We start from the raw sequence: 23,394 nt of genomic DNA, 5'->3' as shown, positions 1-23,394 counted from the left end.
AGCCTCATCAATTTTATTCCCTGGAAATGTGTTCTGAACCCTAACCCCTTTACTCCAGTTTCTGCACAATTCAGATCTCCACCATGTCACATTATGTATTTCTTTCTTTCTCTACATTCAGCTATTTTACATACATGTGTTTCTTTTAAAGCTGTCTGGCCATAGTCCTCTCCCCAGCTTTCCCCATGCACAACCTCAGTCTAACCCTCCCTCTGCACACTGCTAGTGAAATCCAGTCATGCCATAGCCAGTCTTAAAACCTTCAGTGAAGCCCACATGGTCAGTCCAAATCTTCAGAATGCCATGAGGCCTCTATACTCTAGCCTGGGTGTCCCTGCAGCATTCTCCCTTGTCCACTGTTGACTCCCAGCTCCTGCCCCACCTGCGGATTGTGAACAGGTTCAGGCCTGGGCCATTGTACATGCTGTTCTTACTTCTGACTCCCTTGACCCTGGCCCCAAAGTCTAGTTCCCATCTGAGAGTACCTTCAAACATCAGCGCCTTCACACAGGAAGCCAGCCTCAGTGTCCCAGGCATTCTAATACCCTAATCATCTTTCAGTATCTAACACAATGCCTGGCTCTGGTGGGAGCTCAACCATTGTGAACTTAAAGACAGACTATTTAAGGGGAATCAGAACAAAGAAAATATATTTAAGCCACAAGGTTTTTCACTTCAGAAAAAGATCTTTTTCTAGAAATCATTCTTTAAAAAATTTTTTTTTCAAAGTATTACAGTAAAGAATATATAAATAACAACCGGGGTAGTGATAGTGCACACCTTTAATCCCAGCACGTGGGAGACAGAGGCAAGTGGATCTCTGTGAATTTGAGGCCAGCCTGGTCTATAAAGTGAGTTCCAGGTCAGCCAGGACTGTTACAAAGAGAAACCCTGTCTGGGGAGGGGTGGCGGGGCAAGGTGTGTGTGTGAATATTTAAATAAGTACATGGGACTCTGTAAAACATAAAATCACTTTGTAGGGTCTCTAAAACAGTGACTCTCCCCTTCATGCATGAGCTTACCAGTAATCCTGGCACATTAGTTACCTGATCTGAGATTTTATTCTCTGTGACACTCCTACAGATGTCACGGTTCCAGATAAAGCTATGCGCACACTCCACGGGCACACCCTCCAGAAGCAGCTGTCTAACTTGCTCATTATCTAAGAGGGAAAAGGAACAGCCTTCAAACCACACTTTCATTCCATCAAACTCTAATGCTGCAGACTGTAGTGACAGGAAAGTATTTCACAGGCATTTACTGAACTAGAAGACAAAAAACCAAGTTATTCTTATAATTGGTTTCCTAGTCCATGAAATAACAAAAGCTAATAAGCACTTTTCTTTGATATTTACTTTTGTACAGACACACAGTTATAATACAATTGTAATACAATAAAATTATAATATAATTATAACATATAATTATATGTAATATAATTATGTTTATATAATCCAATTTATAGTATATATTTTTTACAATTGCAAGCTGCCCCTTGAATTTAAGGTAATGACACCTTCTGTTACCCTTTCCCTCGGCTCTCTGATAACTAACTTACTGAGCTATTCGCTCCTGTCTGTAAAACACACCTCTCCACTCCTTTAAGGCGAGTGATGTTTGTAAACTGTACTGTCTCTTGAGCAAGCCACGCTGCACTTAGCACTTACACTGACACAAGACACTTCCACACGCACTTAAACACGACAGAAAAAAGTCCTTCAACTCTAATTTTGTTAGGCTGAAGAATTAAAAAACAACGGGGGGTGGTGGCTATTGTTCCAAACTACCGACACAGAAACTCACTCAAAAGCACGTACCTGTGTGGGTCTGCTGGCTGAGAAAATAAGCTGGAAGTGACTAGGTAATGGCGTGACAGGGATGAGGGGAGAACAAAGTTGGAGAGAATTAAATTGATGAACAAGCCTGAGAAGAAGGCTGCAGAGAGCTGCACCAGCGTCATAAACTGCTCTTCCTCGTGGAGACTGAGCAGTGAGGTCTAAGGTGCAGTGCTGAGTGCCAGGGAAGGCCATGCTACCAGCAGCCCCATTCCCAAACAGTCCTGGCTGACCCAGAATGCTGTCCTGTGGAGCCTACCACAGATCTGACAGGCGGAACTGAGGTATTCAGACTGAGTTGTAGACAAGAGGGAGAATTCTCAGAAACAAAGGCACAGGAAAGCACCAGCTCATCTTCAAATATTCTAGATGACAGACTAACAGGAATTCGCTAAAAAAGACACAAGACGGAGAAGGACTCGGTGTGTTTCACTAAGGGAAAGAGCCAATCTGAAAAGGCTACCCCGTGGATGAGTCCAATCACATGACATCTGGAACAGGCAAAACCACAGACAGTGAAAAATGAGGGTTAGCAGGGAAGGAAGCTGCAGCCTTCAACTCACTGTATTAGGGCAGGCCAGCTCCTAGCTGAAATGTCTAGTTTTCTCTTCCCAGAAGCAGAAACATACTTGTGTAAAATGACCCTAAACTGAGTTTCTCAAGTCCCCAGCTGCCCTGTGCCATAAGTGTTCACGAGCACTGGAAGAAGTCTCAGCTGCCCTGTGCTGTAAGAGTGTTCACAAGCACTGGAAGTCACAGCTGCCCTGTGCTGTAAGAGTGTTCACAAGCACTGGAAGTCTCAGCTGCCCTGTGCTGTAAGAGTGTTCACAAGCACTGGAAGTTCATGGCTGCCCTGTGCTATAGGAGTGTTCACAAGCACTGGAAGTCCATGGCTGCCCTGTGCTGTAGGAGTGTTCACGAGCACTGGAAGTCCATGGCTGCCCTGTGCTGTAGGAGTGTTCACGAGCACTGGAAGTCACAGCTAGAATATATCACGAGCACTGGAAAAGGAAATGATGACTACCTATCTTCCAGTCTTAAGGCAACTAGATTCTTTCATGGCTTTGGTGGTATGGCAAGAACATACAGCCACAGAGTATTTCAAGAGAAATTTTTAAAATGAGCCTACACACACAGTGTTGCTCAGTATTTTCTTTCTTCCCTTTTGCTTTGGTTTGTTTGCTGCTAGCCAGTGAGTGCAGGGAAGCCAGAGTGCATGCTTACAACACACACACTTAGCAAATTCACTGCCACTGAGCCACACTTCCAACTTCCAAGGCTAAGGTTAGAGTAAGCTCTTCTCTGGCAAGGACAAGTTTAAATAATCTATCAAAGCACATCACCAACTACTAAAGACAGTAAATAAAGTAGAACATATAGCACAAATGTGGCTTGAGGGTTTCTTTTCATTTTTCCAGTACTGGGATTGAACCCAGGGCTGTGTGCTGCTAGGCAAAAACTCTTATCAGCAAGCTACACCTCCAGCCTCAGATCGGTATTTTAAAACCTCACCTCAAAGATCAGTAACTTACACAATAAACTCCTCTGTTAATGAAGTTGAAAAGTGTTATAAAAACACGTTAATAATTAACTCTTAAGAAGCAAATGCTCGGGCAAACCTCTTTAAAGTATGAGAATAGTCAGGCTCCTAGGAACCTTTTCCTTTAAAAGCTGCCAAAGATGTAGTTTATACAAGAAAATAAGGAGCTTGTTACCCAAAGTAGGCAAACTCTTCTTTTCAGGCTAGCAACATTTGAATTGATTTTGTTATTGTTGTTCAAGTCAAAACAGGCAGAGAACAACTTCTGATATAGGCAGACTGCACTAGGTCAAAGAATTAGGTATAAGCTGTCCTGATGCTGAGATCCTTCTAAGGATTGATCTTTTAATTGACCTAGCCCACCAAAGTACACCTCTACACTTCATTTTGACTTACCTTCCTAGACTAGACATTAAAAACACTGACATAATACTAATTCATGTGAAAAGTGTACTCCAGCCAGGCATTTTGACTCTTGCCTGCAATCGAAGCACTCAGCATGCTGACGCAGGAATACTGACATGGTTCAAGGCCAGCCTGGGTTATAGAAAAAGTTCCAGGCCAGTCATAGCTACATAGCAAGTCCTTATCTCAAAACAACTGAACTAGGGACTGAACTAGGGCCACTCACATACTAGGGAAGCATTCTATTGAGCTACATCCCCAACCCAAAAGTATACTTCTTTATGTAGCTCCACATCGAATAAAATATATCTCCAAAGCAATTACAGTACTTAAAACATGTCCTAATGAACTCAGCACTCCGAGGCAGAGGCAGACAGCTCCATGAGTTCAAGGCCAGCCTGCTCTACATAGGGAATTCCAGGCCAGCCAGGGATACCCAGTGCAACACTGTCTCAAAAAGCCAAACAATAGCAAAAACAAAACAAAACAACAAAAACCAGGTTGTAATGAGATTCACAACAGTCTAATGCAATGATGAATTTTACAGTGGAAACTGAATCATATTTTTTATGACAGACTTTAATCTTCCTTTGACCGACGACTCATGTTAAACCTGTTAGAAAAGACGTTAGAACTGCCCGTCCAAAAATGCACAGAGGTAGCCAGAGGGATGCGGAGTTCACCCATGGCTTTGAGGTGATTACAGCTCCATTTGTAATTCTCAGGAGACACTCCAGCTTCCACATTTTGCTAGACCATAAACAAGACAGCAGCAGCAATGAAGTCGTAGGCTCCAGTCACTAACTTACCTATGTGTCTTCAAATCCTCTCAGGCACCATTTATGTGGAACTTTGACAGGGCCTTTATTGGTCCCTAGTAAGCTATCTAACTACATGTAGAGAGGTTAAAAACAAAATTGTGAAGTTGTTATAACATACACTTAAGTGTTTTTCTCCTGAAGTTCACAAGCTAGTTTACTCTCTTAATTAATGGTGTTCGAATGACAGTGAATCCAATGTGACGTCATCACAACTTCAGCAAATCCCAGACCAGCTTAAAACTTTGGCCAGCCCCAACCCACCTTCCCAGCCAAGGAGCTCTCCTGGGCCCCTCTACTCTGTCAAAACCATGTGGTCTGATACTTCAGCACCTGGGATGGCCTTGCCAGGATTCGAACCTGGATCATCTGTATGGTCAGACAGAGGCTTCCAAAGAGCACAAGACCAGCTGCCGGTGCACAGCCCTTCCTCACAGTTAAATTTTGAAGCTCCAGACATTTGGGAGAATTGAGATACACTTTAGATACTGAAAACAGAGTACTTTGGAACAAAATGAACATCAAACTTCAGCAGCCAGCTGTGTGGTTTACACTTCCCTAAAAGACACTCCGAGCCCTGTCCTCTGACATACACCTCCTGGGACTTGACAGCTGGACAAGGAACATGGCAAGCACTTTACCTTGGTATCTTTCTGGATGTGGCAAAGCTCTGGACCGCTGTGGGGGCAAATTGACTCTCGGATCCCTAACTGTCAATCCCAGAATAGTACCCGCAGGGATCTCCGCTGGTGATGATATCCCTTCAACAAAGCAGAAACAGAAGGGATACATAAAGAGCAAGCTCCCAGAAAGGCTCACACATGGCAGGTGATGTGTACGTCTCAGGGAGTAAAAGCACTGGCTGCCAAGTCTGACCATCTGAGACTAACCCCTGTGAGTACAAGAACTGACTTCCACACATTGTTCTCTGACCTCTATACACGAGTACACACACACACACACACACACACACACACACACACACACACACACAAGCACGCACGCACGCACGCACACACACACACAAATAAATAAATTTAATAAAAATGTTTTGGGGTTAGGGATTTAGCTCAGTGGTAGAGCGCTTGCCTAGCAAGTGCAAAGCCCTGGGTTCGGTCCTCAGCTCCAGAAAAAAAAAATGTTTCTAAGTAAAAAAGTCACAATACCTATTAATATACTCTTGTTTATATTTTGAAATCTTTCAGATTTTTCCAATCAAGCTATTTTCTTAGGGTAATCATTTTAAAATATATATCACCTTTTCCTCACTAATTATGCTTGGAAAATAAATTAACACTTGAAAAATAAAGTTTCTTGCAAAATAAAGTTTAAAGGTCATAAAAGTTATTATCTTACAACATGAACACATGTGTCTCTCCATCAGCTATAAGCATATGAGGGGCAGACATTAGGCTAGTACCTGCTTGGTCACTTATTTATAACTTCAGAATGCTAGTTATTTAGAATAAGGACAACCTTCTTATTTCATGAAGGTGAGCACAATGCTTTAATCTTGGACTGTGGGCTTCTTATGTGCTTCTCTAGCCATATCACAACAAATAAAGGTATGGTAAATGCGAGTACACAGAAGGGGCCAACTGCAAACTGCTTTTCCACTCCTTCCTTCCCAGCACAACCAGCTACTCCCTCTTTCTACCTCCCAACAACTGGAACGCCGCTTCTTGTCTCCGATGAAGGAGAACGCCGTCAGGGCTCTTGCAAGCAACGCTCCACCAGTGATGGGGTGTCTCCTCTGCATCCTCTTCCCCCTGGGAAACAAGAACTCCTCAGCAGGAGCAGGATGAGCCAGGCCTAGTCACTGTGGTGAGTCAGTCCTAATCATCACTACATTGTAACACGGCTGTAAACATTTCTGGGTGAGAAGGATTGTTTCACAAGGACTGCAAAGACAGCAATCCACTCTAATTAGAGTTCTCACCTGTCCAGAGACGCCACCGTGCTTTCCAAGGACACTAATTAAGCCCTGTCACACTCTTTCTTGTGCACACTTCCAGCAAAGGCACCGGCCCTCTCTGATTCCCACCACCTTCATCTCTAATTTAAGCAATAAAATGCTCCTTTCTCATCAAACCAGAGAAACCAAGCAAATCGCTTAACAACACTGGGTCAGATGCCTAAACACAGGGAGTAGAGTACTTCGAGTACTAGATGCACGAGAGGACAGTGACAACCAAGAGCCATGACTTGTGCTCAGACTCCCCTGGGCCCTAAGGTGGTGACTTGTAAGACAGGTGCCACCCCCTCACAGAACACAGGGAGCAGAGCCAAGTGGTTTCGATAGGCTGGAACTGGAGAATGAGGAAATTTCAGCCCAACCCAAGCAGCACAACAGAGTGCTCAGCAGGTAGAAAGAAAATAGGTATGCGTCAAGGGAATTGGAAAAGACACATTCTAGAGCGTGAAAGACCAGCACGGCCAAAAGGCAAAGGGTGAGGAGAGATTAAAAGTCCAAGATGACTGCCGGGCCGTGGTGCCGCACGCCTTTAATCCCAGCATTCAGGAGGCAGAGCCAGGCAGATCTCTGTGAGTTCGAGGCCAGCCTGGGCTACAGAGCAAGATCCAGGACAGACACCAAAGCTACACAGAGAAACCCTGTCTCAAAAAAACTAAAAGTCCAAGACAACACAGGCCACACTACAGGATCCTAGTTTTACCTTCAATAAAATGAGGGCTAAGTACAGTGACTGCTTCTCTAGCATGGATAAGGCCTGAATTCCATCTACAAAAATAACAAAAATGAATAAAACAGTAAAAGATCACTGTCCATCCTGGAAAGGAAATAACAAAGGAAAGTCCACTCCAGACTCCAGGCCAAGACAGCAGCAGAGGCTGAGAGGAGGCAAAGGGGACAGGAGAGGCCGCTGTCCTGGGTTAATGCCTCCTTCTAAAAGCTCACATCTGTCCACCATGTTTGTCCACGTCAAATCTGAGAGGCTGACTCAACTGACTGGAAAATAAACAAGATCTGAGCCCGAAAGGAGTCCTAACCACACTTCAGGCTCTACACCAGCCCTGTCTATAAGGCAGCCACAAGCTACAAAGAGCCGTCTGAATTAATGTTTGGTTAGTTAAAATTAAATAAAGGTACAAATTCAGCATCTCAGCCATCCAGTCACATTTTAAGTGTGCAATAGTGTCATGTGATTGGTGGCTACCAACCTTGAGAACACAAAAGAACATCATCCCTGCTTCTGATCTGAAGTGCTGAGTAGACGTTTAGCTTTCCAGAAAATCTGTCGTAAGCCAAACTAATAGAAACCAAAAACTGAAGGAAAGAGAAGCAGAAGGAAAAAAAAAAAAACCTGGCATACAATTTCAGACATTTTTATGGAGAGATTACCTTCTATAAGACCCACAAGAATAGTCCATAAATTAAAATTCAGTTGGCTAGCCAGGCATGGTGGCATACACCTTCAATCCCAGCACTCGGGAGGCAGAGGCAGGTGGATCTCTGTGAGTTAGAGGCCAGCCTGGTCTAGAGTGAGTTCCAGGAAAGGCGCAAAGCTACACAGAGAAACCCTGTCTTGAAAAACAAAACAAAAAAAAAGTCAATTGACTTTATCGTACCCACTGAGATTTAATCTTCTTGAAGTGAAAGACTTAAAAAAAAAAAACAACTTTATTAACAAAAACAAGTTGGGAAATACAGGTTTAAGGGACAACCCAGGGTTATCAGACTGTACGTCCGGTTTCACAAATGTGATGGACTAGCAGTCAGTCATATTTACTCACTGTGTGTAGAGGAGCAGCGCTCAGTGCCGAGGTCAGGATGCAGTGGGAAAGAGGCCCGATCAGCCGGAACCTGTTCATCTCCATTGTCAAATCACTAAAGAAACCACGCAACGGAAACTTTGATCACATCTCATGTCTAGACCACTGGCAACCTTGGGACCAGGCATAGCAGACATGGTAGCACACAGGACAGGTCAGCCAGGCGTGGTGCGCCTTTAACCCCAGCACTCAGGGGCAGAGGCAGGCAGGTCTCTGAGTTCAGGACAGCCAGGGCTACACAGGGAAACTCTGTCTTGAAAACCAAACGGGAAAGTGGGGAGTGAGGTCTTCACTGAAAGTGTCCAGCAGTGTCCCCGGAACTCAGCCTACCTGATGACAATCCCCGTGGCAGCGGAGCCCCAGGAGCGTGGCTGGCTCGGGTCTCTGGCTCCGCCCCCGATCGTTTTCTTAGTTCCTTTAGCACCTTCCCCGTCGTCTTTCCTTTTCCTTTTCTTGCCAATTTTGTCGTCAGCCGGCTCAGGCTGGCTTTCCTGGGCTGCTGTCAGGAGCGGCTCAGGAACACAGACACTTGAGTTGACGGGTTCCGAACACTGACACAATGTCTTCATTTCCTCCAGGACAGCCTGGGGAAGGAGTTAAACACTGACTTTAAACAGACGGCTGGAGGTGTCTCTCACTGGTTAAGACTGCTCTTGCAGAGGACGCAGGTTTAAGTCTCAGCGCCTACGGGGGGCGGGGGTAGACAGCCTCTGCTGGCCTCCATGGGCAATGGGCACACGCATGGTGCATAGATACACATGCAAGCAAAACACCCACACACATAAAAGAGCAATAAGTACATCCTTAGTAAATATTTCTAAGTTAAATGCAGTGTTGTTACAAATTAAATTGGTGGAGGTGGGTGTGCTCATCGTGGTAATCGTTACATAATGTTGTATATAATTATCAAATCATCATCTTCAAGGTAAATATTTCCATTCTTTATTCAATAGTTTTGGATAAAAAGAACTTTCTTAAATAAAGAAATATCAGTCAGGTATGATGGCTTTAATCCCAGCACTTGGGAGAGAGAACAGGCAGATCACTGTGAGTTTGAGGCCAGCTGGTGTACAAAGCAAATCCAGGCCAGCCAGGGCTACACAGGCCCTGTCTCAAAAAAACAAAAGGAAGGAAGGATGGAAGAAAGGAAACAAATTTTAATTAATCCATTAAAAAAATTTCATACCAAACTGTCAGCCAAACTTTTATACCACTGAAATTTCTAAATTACTGTCTTCCAATGGTAATGAAGAATCTAACAGTGGCTGGGCGGTGGTGGCGCACGCCTGTAATCCCAGCACTTGGGAGGCAGAGGCAGGTGGATCTCTGTGAGTTGGAGGCCAGCCTGGTCTACAAAGTGAGTTCCAGGACAGCCTCCAAAGCTACAGAGAAACCCTGTCTCGAAAAACCAAAAAAAAAAAAAAAAAAAAAATCTAACAGTAAGCAGGTGAGATGGCTTGGCAGGTAAAGGGATTGCCACCAAGCCTGATGACATGAGCTTGATCCCTGGTACCCACGTAGTGGAAGAAAAGAGCAGATTCCCACAAGTTGTCCTCTGACCTCCCCATGTGTACCCACATACTGTACATAGATTAACTAGGCTGCAACAGAATGATATACCAGTTTAAGAGTAGGATGAAGCCAGATCCACAACTGCCTATCCTCAGAAGTATCCCCGGGGGTCTTCTTAGACTTCCAAACAAACGTTACAGGCCCAAGCATTTCTCTGGGATACTTATTTGCCCGGTAAAGCACGAGACTCCCTTGCCGCTTCCCAGACAAGCAGTGAACTGCAGCAAAAGTCAGTCCTGGAACAAACACAACAAAATACTGTGATTTCAAGTGCTCACACACAGCATTATTTCCAGAGAGCCATACTATTAACCACTGTCTGTCTCCATGAGAGAAGAAACTTTAGTTCTTAAAAGAAAACCAGGCACATAGGAAGTTCTCAAAAAAGACTTGTTAAATGAGTATTTAGTGAGTTTCAAGCCATTACTCCACAGAATAATGGCTCACTTTACACCTAAGAATGAGAGTAAAGATCTAACTATCAACTCAACTTTTCTTACATTAACATACTCACTGGGAATAAAAATATCTCACACATTTTTATATCAAAACTGTGAAAACTCATCAACTAATTTATAAACACACGAAGATTAAAGCAGCATCCGGCTTGGGAGGAGATTACCTGTATCTGTGCTACACATCTGAGAAAGTGCCTTCAGTAGTTCTTCTTCTTGGCCTTTCAACTCCAAACAACAGTAATACGATAAGTCCTGAACAAAGAAGAACATAATTAAATATGCTATGATCTATTACATGGCTAAAACAAACAAACAAAAACCGCTAGGAAGCCAATTCTGTATCATAAAACCTGTTGAAGGACACAGGAGAAAAGTCTCAGAGGTTAAAAGCATGCACAGCTCTTCAAAGGACTCAAGTTCAAGTCCCAGCACACACTCTGGGTGGTTCACAACTGTGTAACTCCAGCTCCAGAGGGGATCTGATCTAACACCGCTGGCAGAAAGAAAACCTGTTCTAAGACACAAAACAAATCACTCAAAGCCAGCTTTTCACTGACTCAAAGCTTACAGCCTGCCTGTTCCTATTACACTAGCAGATATTCTTAAGCAAATCTGAGTCAAAAGTTAAGATGAATCTTCACTTAATTTACAACATACAGGGCCTTACATTTTAGCAAGCATATTTGGTTTTAGCCCACTCTCATAGGCAAGTTCAAAATGGGCTATAAAAACTGCTGCTTCCAAATAAAGGATTAGTCATTCCTCAGATCTACATAAGAGCCATAGTAAAGGAGCAAGACGGAGAATTCCACAAAATCATGCTGAAGCTGCTCACTTTGGCTGTCAGCACAGTGCCTGAGTTATACAGCACAGTGCTGAATTCTGACATAACAATTAACCTTTCCACCTCCCTCCCAGGCTCTGTCCTGACTAGGACAGTCTGACTAAGCAATGCACAAGGAAGCCCCAGAGACGACAGAGCTGCATACTGAAGACGACTCCTGAAGAACTGCGGCAGCAGCTATAGTCTTCCCTGCAACCTCACAATCAGTCCTGCTGCTCCTGGCATCGCAGGAGGGGGCACCAAGGCACCGAGACGGTTATTTGTGCAAAGCTACATAGTTGAGTACTCACACCAGGACCACTGACACCCAAACCTACCCTATCCACAGGAGCTTAAAGCAAGTTCAGTCTACTCAACAATCAGAACCGTAAGACAGAATCACAGCTGTGCTTTGGACAGATCCAGATCTACCACTGCCATCATGGGCACAGATACCTTCCTACCAACAACAGCTCCCTCCCTGTCAGGGACCAGATGGATCTCATCCAAATTTGTACAAGTGGGTCACAACAGAAAAACAGTCTAAAGTCAGATGATCTGACTCCACGCTCCGTAGTTGTGGTCACAGGTGAGTTACCAAGACCTCTAACCTAGTCTCCACATCTATAAAACAGACACTTCCTACCTCATGCTGTGGTTATAAGGACTGAATGATGAGTGAACACCTGTAAAGCACTGGAAACAGGCTGGATACAGGCTGTTCTAGTCCAGCATTGACTAGTGTGAGACCCTGTCTCAAAAGAAAGCATGGCACAGAGCTGACCAATAATTTGACAGGCATCTATCTCTCCCACTAATGCTGCTTCGTCTCCAGCATCCAGCAGCATCCCAGTCTTCACTTGTAAGCTGTGTAACTTCACAGAAAAGACTTGATCGCACCACAAACAACTCTAAAGTAAGCACTGGGAAGTGCTAAGTCCAAGAGCAAAGTTTACCTGCAGGAGGCAGAGACTTGTCATGGCACGATAGCAGGCTCGGTGGCTCTTGGCTGTGGGCCTCTCCCCAAGGCAGTAGCCCCACTTCTTCACCATGTGAAAGCGTTTGGCATGCCAGATGTGAGTCTCTAACCATATGTTCTTCTTTTGTCTGTGATTAAACTCCAGCGTCCGGTTTACGTGACATCTTCGGGCTTTGTGGCATTTATTTTTTGAATGTTCTTTCTTCTGATGAGTAGCTTTCTCTGCCTACAGATTAAAGAAGAAAGGCTGACCCTAGTTTGTAAGCACCTCAGAGCACGGTTGAGCATTAGGAATTCAAACGACTAACTATGAAAAGATGGAGTGGAGGCTTGACAGGCCACTTTGTTTAATTGGCTAGCTTGGAGTCTTCTCCCAAGTGATCAGAGAGACAATGGAAAGTGAAGATTTCAGGGCAGGAAAGCCTGGAAAAAAGGAAGCAAAGTTCTAACACTCACCAGTGGGGCAGACCTCATCTTTATGAAGATACTATACTTAGAAGATTTCAATACACAGGGCTGGAGAGATGGCTCTGTGGCTTACAGCACACTATTCTAGCAAAAGACCCAGGTTCAATTCCCGGCACCCGCATGGTGGCTCACAACCGTCCATAACTTCTGGTGCCCTTTTCTGATTGCCTGGGCACCAAGCCTGTACATAATGCACATACATACATGCAGGAAAACATTCATACACATAGAACAAAGTAAATAAATATAAAAAAATGTTCAACACAGTAACATAAAGCTTCATGTGGCTATTAGCAGAGAGCAGGATAAATCAAACACTAGCTTCATGTTTTAACCTTCACTTAAGATCAGAAATACAGAAATGGGAACACCAACTCACTCATTTCATTTAGGTGTGCTACATTTTACTAAGAAACAGACCTCATACTCAATCTAGAAAGTACAAAATTCCTGGCTAGTTTTCACACTTAACTCTCTTCCATTATTAAGCTAACATTCTTTAAAAACAAACTCTATAGTCTGTAAACCCCTTGAAAGATAAGGACTTCAGCCTGCTGACTTCTCACCCACTCCCAGCATAGCACCAACACATAGGAAGCATTTGACAAATTCATTTTGATGCATGGTAAAAACATGAGCAGTTTAACCAGTTTTAGAGTAAAGCCCAAATATAATTAGATTTGTATAAAAATTAAAACCAAGTTCAAGCTTTTAACTTTAATAAAGCCAAACACTACATGATAAGCATTGATGTTACTTTTTTAACCTTCCAACACTGAGCTGGCCATATTCTAAAAATACAGGATCCAAAATAAGTATCTGGTAAGAGAATCAGAATAATTTTTAAATTTTAGTGTGTGTGTGTGTGTGTGTGTGTGTGTGTGTTCATACACACATGCCATGGCTATGGCTCACACATAGTGGTCAAAGGACATCCTAAGGGAGTCATTTTTTCTCTCCACCATGTGGATCCTGGGGATCAAACTCAGATTGTCAGTCTTGGCAGCAAGAGCCTTTACTGGATGAGCCATCTCACCAGCCCAAGAATCATTAACTAATTCCGCACCATTAAAAAAGAAGATGTTTCACTCAATCTGCTGGTCCTGAAATCCCAGCACTATGGAGGTAAGGTCACCCTTAACTACAGGTCAAGTTTAAGACCAGCCTGTGCTATGTGAGACCCTATGTCAAAGAGGAAAAAAAAGGACAGACAGACGACAGAGGGGTTCCAAATGCTATATTTTAAATACTTGTTTGGGGATGGTGTAGGGTCTCACTATGTTGTCCTGGATGGCCTAAAAAAAATCACTGTGTAGACCCAGCTGGTCTACAGGTCTGCTTGCCTCTGCTTCCTGAGCATTGGGATTGAAGGACTACTAAAGCAGCTACAATAGCTAACTAGCTGCTAACATTGCTAGAGAAGGTGGACGGGGCTAGATAATGATCAAACAAAGATATCCAAGCAAAGGAAAAGAAGAAATGTCACAGTAGGTACGCTGATTTCCTTAAAATCCTTCCAGGCCAATACTTGCTAATACTTCCAGGAACTACTAACCCAACCGCTAACACTTAGTGAAATGCCTACCTCTTTTTTGGCTATCTCCTGTAACCGTCTAGGAAGGCGTTTGACATTGTGGCTCATGGCTCTTCGTCGCATGTGCCGTGGAAGAGTCTGGAAAACCAGTGAATTAGATGACTTCTGGGCCACAGCTTTTAACATAGCACTGATTTCAGCAGCTCGTGCCTGAGCAAACGTCGAGGCTGTGGAAGGAAATGGCAAGGTGACTAGTATCAGCAAGTCTTGACACAGCAGTCTCTGCTGGTGCTTGTGTGCACATGCCGCATATCAGGGTATGTGGCTCCATCACGCCCAGACTCACACATGCAGAGACCAGAGGAAGATGGCTGTGTGCTCCTGTCACTCTGTGATTCATGCCCTTGAGATCGGTCTCCAGCTGAACCGGAGGCTCACTGGTTTGGCTGGACTGACTGGCCAGCAAGTTCTCCAGGCCAACCATGCCCAGCTTTCCATATGGGCACTAGAGCTTCAAACTCAGGTCTTTGTTTACCCAGATACTGTTGTCAGCACTGAGCCACCTTCCTATCCACTAACCGTAACCATTTTTTTTTTTTTTTTTTTTGGAGCTGAGGATCGAACCCAGGGCCTTAAGCTTGCTAGGCAAGCACTCTACCACTGAGCTAAATCCCCAACCCCTCGTAACCATTCTTAATCACAACATTCACAAAGGAAAAAAAAACAAAGGGGAAAAACTTGAGTTTGACTTCAAGGGGGGTTTTCTTTTATCATTTTCTGCTTTTTCAAAACTTGTAATAACTACTATTGGTTTTCTTCACTGAAATACAGAATCAGTTTCAAGCTTCTCTCTGCATGTGCGTCTCTTTTTCTGTAATCTGGGTGCTAGAGAAACAAGGAAACTCATCTAAGAAGGAATAGATATCAGAAAACACATCTAAGCTGTGCTCAAGGAACACAGAGCACAGGGTATAGTGGGGATGGAGGTGATGTGTCAGTGATGAAGGTGGGGCTGCCTGGAAACCAGGCTTTAAATCTCACTTTCCACAGCATATGCAGAAGGCCATGCTAAAGAGAGTGTGCGGCACTCTCAGAGGGGGAGGAAAGTTAGGGGAATGGCTCCCAAACAGATCTGAGATAACTCAGACAGAATCCGAAGACGAGAGAACCACCAGCTTAAGGATGTAATGGTCAAAGTTCAGGCTAGTGGTAAGCGGTGGTTAGAACAGAGGAGAGAGAAGGGAGGCAGCCAGGCAGAGGAGAGACAGCAATGTGCTGGCACCAGAAACAATGGGCTCGTACTTCCATACAAACACCTACCAGTTATGTATTTGGGGATCTCCTGAGATGTGCCCTCAGGGCCGGCTTTCCAGCCTCCTTTCTTCTTAAACATGGTTTTGGAGGAAGACTGCTCACTCACATCAGACTCAGGAAGCACATGAGGGCTCATCTTGATTTGCCACTGCTGTGAAGCTTCAGAATGAAGCTCTAGGACATTTTCAAAAACAAAACGAAAAGAAGTATGTCACCCACACCAGAGACAGGATTACAGTAGAGAATTAACTTGTTAGCCCTAAAACCACCCTATAATTTTCTTTTTCTTTCTTTCTTTCTTTCTTTTTTTTGTTTTTGGTTTTTCGAAACAGGGTTTCTCTGTGTAGTTTTGCACCTTTCCTGGATCTCACTCTGTAGACCAAGCTGGCCTCGAACTCACAAAGATCCACCTGCCTCTGCCTCCCGAGTGCTGGGATTAAAGGTGTGCGCACCACCACCCGGCTCACCCTATAATTTTTATTACTTGCCCATAAAGGCTCACTCGTGCATGCACACATGTGCATACACACAAACACAAGCACAGGTTCTGAGGACTGAACTCAGGTCTTCAGGTTCACCTACCAAGTGCTTTTACCCTCTGAGCCATCTCACAGGTACTACTATCTTTTTTTAAAGAAGGATCTTGGGTAGGAAGGTAAATTTCACAAGGACAAGCCCAAGGTCACAGCACAACAGGTAGACATGTCAGTGGGACACATTAACAGGTACCACAGTGATCACACTGATGATGTGACATGTTAACAGGTACCACAGTGATCACACTGATGTGACATGTTAGCAGGTACCACAGTGACCACATTGATGAAGTGACATGTTAACAGGTACCACAGTGATCACATTGATGTGACATGTTAACAGGTACCACAGTGATCACACTGATGTGACATGTTAACAGGTACCACAGTGATCACACTGATGTAACATGCTAGCAGGTACCACAGTGATCACATTGATGTAACATGCTAGCAGGTACCACAGTGATCACACTGATGTGACATGCTAGCAGGTACCACAGTGATCACATTGATGTGACACATTAACAGGTACCACAATGATCACATTGATGTGACATGCTAGCAGGTACCACAGTGATCACATTGATGTGACATGTTAACAGGTACCACAGTAATCACATTGATGATGTGACATGCTAGTAAATTACCACAGTGATCACACTGATGGACATGTTAACAGGTACCACAGTGATCACATTGATGATGTGACATGTTAACAGGTACCACAGTGATCACATTGATGATGTGACATGTTAGCAGGTACCACAGTGATCACACTGAGGTGACATGTTAACAGGTACCACAGTGATCACATTGATGGACATGTTAACAGGTACCACAGTGATCACACTGATGTGACATGTTAACAGGTACCACAGTGATCACATTGATGGACACATTAACAGGTACCACAGTGATCACATTGATGATGTGACATGTTAACAGGTACCACAGTGATCACATTGATGTGACATGCTAGCAGGTACCACAGTGATCACACTGATGTGACATGTTAACAGAAGCAGGGACATTTTCTCCTTTTGAGATTTCCAGTGTAACATGAATTATTAATCTAAGCCCTATAACTGCTATGGTATAAACATTTGCAAACAGGAGAGAGTTAGTGTAGAATTTTACAGGGTTCCTGTTTATTCCACTGGAATGTGAATTATTAAGTTATTATAATCTTAAAACACATTAAAAGGCTTGTCACTGTGAGATTTAAATGAGATAATATTTGGGAAGGGTGTACCACATGTCAAGGTCATAGTCCTCATTTCTACATCTAAATCTAGCACTTAAGAATTAAAGCTAGGTGCTGGAGAGATGGCTCAGAGGTTAAGAGCAATGACTGCTCTTCCAGAGGTCCTGAGTTCAATTCTCATCACCCACATGGGGCTCATAACCATCTGTATTGAGACCTGATCCCTTTCCTGGTGTGTAGAAAAACATGAAGACAGAACACTACATACATAATAAATAAACAAATCTTACAAGAGAGAGAGAGAAAAAGAGAGAGATCTTAAATCTAACATTTACTTAATCGGGCCTAAAGCATGCTGTTCTTTAAGCCAGCTTTCCGAACTGTCATCCTCTGCTGCTGTCCCAGTGAGAACATCTCCACCTACCATTTCACAAGGGTCTGAAATGACCACATTGATTCAATAGTACACCAACTATATATATATATTTCTCTTAGGAAACACAGAAGTATAACTTAAATCAAACATATAGCTTTAAAATATGCACGATCATACTACAATAGCATATCTGTCTTACAAAGTCAAGTGAACCCTGAGTGAACAGCAAACCTCCACTCCAGTGAAAAGTACCTCTCCTCCTTCCCTCCCCATTTCTCTTTTCTTCTCTTCCTATGTAACACGCACACACACACGCACACACACACACACACACACACACACACACACACACACACGAGTGAAAGAGCTTAATCTCATACAGATTGTTATTTTATGAGTCATTATCACAGACTCAAACATGGCACACGAGTGAAGGGCAGAGGACAATTTTCAAAAATCAGTTCTCCCCTTCCACCATGGGTTTAGAAAATGGAACCCGGCCGGGCAGTGGTGGCACACGCCTGTAATCCCAGCACTCGGGAGGCAGAGGCAGGTGGATCTCTGTGAGTTCGAGGCCAGCCTGGTCTACAAATCGAGTTCCAGGACAGGCTCCAAAGCTACACAGAGAAACCCTGTCTCAAACCAAAAAAAAAAAAAAGAAAGAAAGAAAGAAAGAAAGAAAGAAAGAAAGAAAGAAAGAAAGAAAGAAAGAAAATGGAACCCAAGTGGTCAGGCATCTCCCACTGAGCACTGACCCACTGAGCATATGACTCACTGAGCACCTTAACCACTAAGTACTGACCCACTAAGTACTGATCCACTGAGTACTTACCCACTGAGCACATGACCCACTAGGCATCTTACCAGGCTGTAATTTTAAAGTCTAGACACAATTCATACTGGTGGATTCTATTGCCTTCTTTTCTTTTGCAAAACAAGAGAATGAGATTCAAGTGTTAAGTGGCTCACGTGGAGTGACCTCAGCTGAGAGTCAAACCCTAGGCAGAGCTCTAGTGTCTCCACGCAGCTGGGGACTGACACTTGGGGCAGTTCCACCTGGCTCTCTACACAACCAGGGATCTAAGGGTTAACTAGGGTTACAGGTGAACTTTAACTAGAAGGCAGATTGCAAGTACAAACTTTGATAACAAGAGTTTTCTGTATCTCTCTTTAAACCAATTTAAATAATTTATTAGCAAACAAAACTGGCAAAAGCAATTTAATGGAAAATGAGGTGGAAAGAACGGCGTGTGCATCTTACCTTGTTTTTGAGATTGGGAAGGCCTCCCCCCTCCAAAATGATGCTTTCCACCTCGGTCGGACACAAAGCCAGAGGATAAAGTCACACTAGTGGGCTGGTTTCTCATTTTCTTAGCATGTTTTCTTTCTTTTGCATTAGACATTCTGGAAAGAAAACAATACACTTAATAGAGGGAGCAAAAACTCTCATTTCACAAATAATGAATTGCCAGGCATGGTTGCTCACATCAGCATTTGGGAGGCAGAGACAGGAGGCAAGAGTTCAAGGCCAGCCTTAGCTACACAGCACAAGGCCAGCCTGGGCTACATAAGACCCTATTTCAAAATACAACAAAAGGATTTAATTTTTTTTTAAAGATTTGATTTATTTATTATGTATACAGAAGAGGGCACCAGATCTTATTACAGATGGTTGTGAGACACCATGTGGTTGCTGGGAATTGAACTAAGGACCTCTGGAAGAGCAGTCGGCGCTCTTAACCTCTGAGCCATCTCTCCAGCCCCAAGGATTTAATTTTAAAACAGGCCAGCAAGATGACTCAGCAGGTGAGGTGCTTACTGACAAACCTGATAGCCTGCGTTCAATCACTGAGACAAGAACAGTGCAAACAGAGTGCCTACTTCTGCGAGCTGTCCTCTGACAGCTACATGCCCACTGTGGCTTACCCCCAAACCCCCACACAAATTAATAATAAAGTAGAAATAATAAATTTAATGAATACTTATATAACTCAAAATTTGATGACACCAAAATGTTACCATATTAACATATACCTATAGCAGGCATTCCAGAAAGGAGAAATTTCAATGAAGTCATGAGTGGTACCCATTCCCAAAACTCATCTCAATAGACAGAAGCACATCCTTTGCACATATGAAGCAGAGGCCCTGGATCTTTCTCTAATCTCTCGTGGACAAAGAAAAGCAGAGAAATAATGACCAGTACTGCAGTGATGGCGTGCCAATGATGGCGTGCTCTAGTGTGGAATAAAGGACACCTGGAATCCTTCAACTGAGGTGATGGGATTTAGTGGCAGTACTTGTATAACTTCAGGGTGTGTTCCAACCGCTGCCTGGCCACTTACTGCCAAAGTCTGAGCTTGGACTGTCTCCCTAAGCCTTAGTTTCTCTCTATAAAACAGCAAGCACCCACCTCATGGTTGTTCTAGTATTGGATAAAAATGCAGAAGGCAGATTGGTGTGGTGTCTGGTTTCTGTGTATGTAACAGCAACACTGGAGCTGGGCTTGTCCAATCTGGGTCATCTATGTTCTTAAAAACTTTTTTGCTGTTGAGGGGGTAGATTTGAAACAGGGTTCCTCTGTGTAACCCTAGCTAGCCTGGAATTTATAGAGATCCACTTAGGAAGGTTCCTAAGTGCCAGGATTAAAGACATGCAACCCCATCAAAAAGAAAAAAAAAAAGAAAAGAAAAAAGAAAGAAAAAGAAAAGAAAGAAAGAAGTACATTTCTTAGCAATGTGTGGTACTACTGCATGCTTAGCACTCAGAGCTAGAGGTGGGGGCTGGGCAGAAGAGGCCAACCTGGGCTTCACAGGGCATGACCACGTCTCAAAAAACAAACAACAGAAAAGTTTCTTGATGAAACTGTCCCAACTGGCATTGTTTGCATTACCAAATAATTAAACTACATACAAATGGTAACAATGAATAAAGTGACATGAGATAAGATCACTAAAATTAAATTACTTATTATAACATTTTATCTTGGTTCTTAGATGAACTAAGAAGCACCAGAATAAACTATAACTAAAACATTTGATTGCAAACAGAAGATAGATTACTGCTATTTTCATAGACTTCTGAGCTGGGGTTGACTAGCTATGTCTTTAGCGTATAAGAGCGACAGAATGATTTTTGACTTCAGGTGAAAACACATAAAGAATGATAATAACACAAAACCTGAGGGATTTACTTAGTGGTTCCCAAATCTGGACCTCAACAGCCTCTAATCAATTTGAAACACTTGTTTTCTTTCTTTGAAACAAAATTCATAACATGGCTTACTAAAGATGTTACTTTTAACAACACCCGATGCAATGTAACCTAAAGACCCGAAAGGTTATTTTAATAAAATACACATTTATGTATGTGTTTTTCCACAACTACATTAGATGACACTCTGAAATGGAGACTTTTGAAGCTAGAGGATATTCAATATTCACATCAAAGGGACCAACACAGGCACTGGCAAAACCCATAAAGCCGGAGACAGGCCCTGAAAGCCCTCGCCCGCACCATGCCACAGCCATTCACTGTTTTGCCGGTGGAGGGAAGGGTGATAAGGTAGGGACACTGGAGCTAGGCCTGCATTTCAGTTCTGTAATATCAGAATTCACTTCTACTCACACATAGAATTCATGTAGACAACAGCAAAGACCACTGTGTTATTCTTGTGCCTCCAAGAGAAGGTAACCAAGCCACTAGTGACTTAATTTTTCAAGCTGCTGAATATTCTGAGATTCAATCCAGGCTTGCTAGTTCCATTCACTATTCCTAAAACTCAAAACAACTGGAGACTGAGAGCACACATAAAATATACTACACAGGGAAAGAGTGTGCAATCTCAGGAAAAGCCAGTAAGAAAATCTGAGCTGTATTTTTGTTCAGGACTCTACTGTGTGAACACAGGATTGAGAACTAGGCAGGACTATAGCAGGAAGATGGGGAGACGAGGACTGAACCAAACAGGCAGTGGAGACCATGCAGGAAGCTTTTATTCCAGGATGAAACCCCACACCAATGAAAACAATCCTAATGATCTTGAATAATGAGCAGGAAAGCAGTTCTTTGGCATTATGTAGAACAAAATGACAGGAAATATAGAGGATTTTTTCAGTACATACTGACAGGTCACAGATCTGACCTTACTCACTGTCACACAGAACTTAGCAGACTATCATAAACAGAGTAGGAGATCAGAACATCAGTATTGGATGCTCACATGCACAGACAAATGATGTGTGACTATACAGCATACAATAACAAGTAAGGAACATCTATCCCAGTACTATTCCTTCGGACACAGCATGATCTCCCTCCCCAGAGACCAGCTTGGGGGGGCACGGACTATACATAGCCTCAGAGCTTCTTCAACTATGGGGTCATGTAGATGAATGTGGGGTGATGAAAAAAATCTAGCAAGAATAATTCAAAATCAAATGTGTAATGAATCTGAGGTGTTTCTGGCAGTGTTCAGCTGTGTTGTACCATGTGACTTCACTGCAGCCTCAGTTCAGCACATAAAACTCCTGTGCTTTGACAATCCATGCTCACACACCATGCAATACCAACAAATGCTGCCTGAGACAGCTCAGTCAAGATTTCAGGCAAGTTATGAATCCAGGGTTTTTACCCTACATACATGTTTATCCCCTTAAGAAACAATATTCTAAGCTGGGCGGTGATGGAACACGCCTTCAATCCCAGCACTCCAGGCAGATCTCTGTGAGTTCCAGGCCAGCCTGGTCTCCAGAGAGAGATCCAGGACAGGCACCAAAGCTACACAGAAACCAAAGAAAAAACAAAAAATGTTATAAAGACAGGCTTAAGTTTTTCCTAAAATTATTCTCATCATATGCCAAATTAGTAAAAGTTTGGATTGTGTTATGTTGCATTGTTTAATTTCAAAAACTCCTATTTGAGTTGCTAACTTCAGTTTGTTTGTCTTTAAATCATGATTGGGTTTGGGATGATAGACTTTTCCAACAACTGGCCCTTATGATAGTTCGGCTTGTACTACATATTTAGGCAAAATGTCATCTCAGCACTGACAATTACAAAATTAAATAGATCAGCTCTGAAAAACACTTTAGATGCTTTATGTCCTGCGGTATCAAATAGCCCAGATTCGTCTTTATGAAAAAATAAACAGGCACATCTACTTCAGAGAGTGCTAATTCGTTTTTATCTTTAGTAAATGGTAAAATTACACCAAATACACTAAAGAATTGCTTTAAAGTCTTTATGATATAGTATCGGTAGCTGATTTGTACATCTACTTTCATGCCTGGGGTCGTGAATGGGAAGTCGAGAACTAGAGTAAAGGGCTTGAAACCAGTCCCCAGTGACCGGTCGCTCAGCTCGGGAGGCGATCTTGCAGAAAAAGGAAGCATGCGATGAGGAGAAGCAGACAACACACCACACCCGGCTTGGTTCCCCCGAACGACCCACCCCCGTCCTTTAGGAAACCAGGAAAGGGGTGCGAGCACAGCAGCCAGAGGCTCCGGGCTGGAAGAGGGCCCGCCCGGGCAGCACGGACCTCGGCATGAGAAAGATGCCCCGAGCCGACCCCGCCGCTGCGGGCGCGCGGCCCCACACGTGGCCCCAGCAAGCTGACAGACCCCGCCGGACACAAACCTCACCACCAACCTGCCAGACGCTCCGAGGCTCCCCCGGGTCAGAACGCTCCCACCGCAGCGTGAGAGGGCGAGTTGAGGACGCATGCGCCAACCTGGCTGCT

At 43.6% G+C, this 23,394-nt stretch overlaps 1 protein-coding gene across 2 annotated transcripts in view; it reads right to left on the bottom strand.

The window, feature by feature from the left end:
* The window catches only part of Pop1 (POP1 homolog, ribonuclease P/MRP subunit), a 32,805-nt gene extending 9,421 nt beyond the window's left edge, over positions 1 to 23,384 (bottom strand). Inside the window, exons 1-12 of one of the 2 annotated variants that reach the window (XM_036208997.1) lie at positions 23,304 to 23,384; positions 18,916 to 19,058; positions 15,545 to 15,712; positions 14,276 to 14,451; positions 12,200 to 12,448; positions 10,585 to 10,672; positions 10,011 to 10,198; positions 8,721 to 8,974; positions 8,352 to 8,445; positions 6,256 to 6,367; positions 5,240 to 5,359; positions 1,047 to 1,162 (exon numbers count right to left, since the gene is read on the bottom strand). In XM_036208997.1, coding sequence (XP_036064890.1) covers positions 1,047 to 1,162; positions 5,240 to 5,359; positions 6,256 to 6,367; positions 8,352 to 8,445; positions 8,721 to 8,974; positions 10,011 to 10,198; positions 10,585 to 10,672; positions 12,200 to 12,448; positions 14,276 to 14,451; positions 15,545 to 15,712; positions 18,916 to 19,058; positions 23,304 to 23,377 — 1,782 coding nt within the window. In that variant the 5' untranslated portion in view covers positions 23,378 to 23,384. Of the gene's footprint in view, positions 1 to 1,046; positions 1,163 to 5,239; positions 5,360 to 6,255; positions 6,368 to 8,351; positions 8,446 to 8,720; positions 8,975 to 10,010; positions 10,199 to 10,584; positions 10,673 to 12,199; positions 12,449 to 14,275; positions 14,452 to 15,544; positions 15,713 to 18,915; positions 19,059 to 23,291 lie in introns of both variants that reach the window. The other variant, XM_036208996.1, reaches the window with a different exon arrangement.
* Between the last annotated feature and the right edge of the window lie 10 nt (positions 23,385 to 23,394).

This window comes from Onychomys torridus, chromosome 16 (genome assembly GCF_903995425.1).
Source record: "Onychomys torridus chromosome 16, mOncTor1.1, whole genome shotgun sequence".
NCBI classification, from domain to species: domain Eukaryota; kingdom Metazoa; phylum Chordata; class Mammalia; order Rodentia; family Cricetidae; genus Onychomys; species Onychomys torridus.
This window is presented reverse-complemented; position numbering and strand designations above follow the sequence as displayed.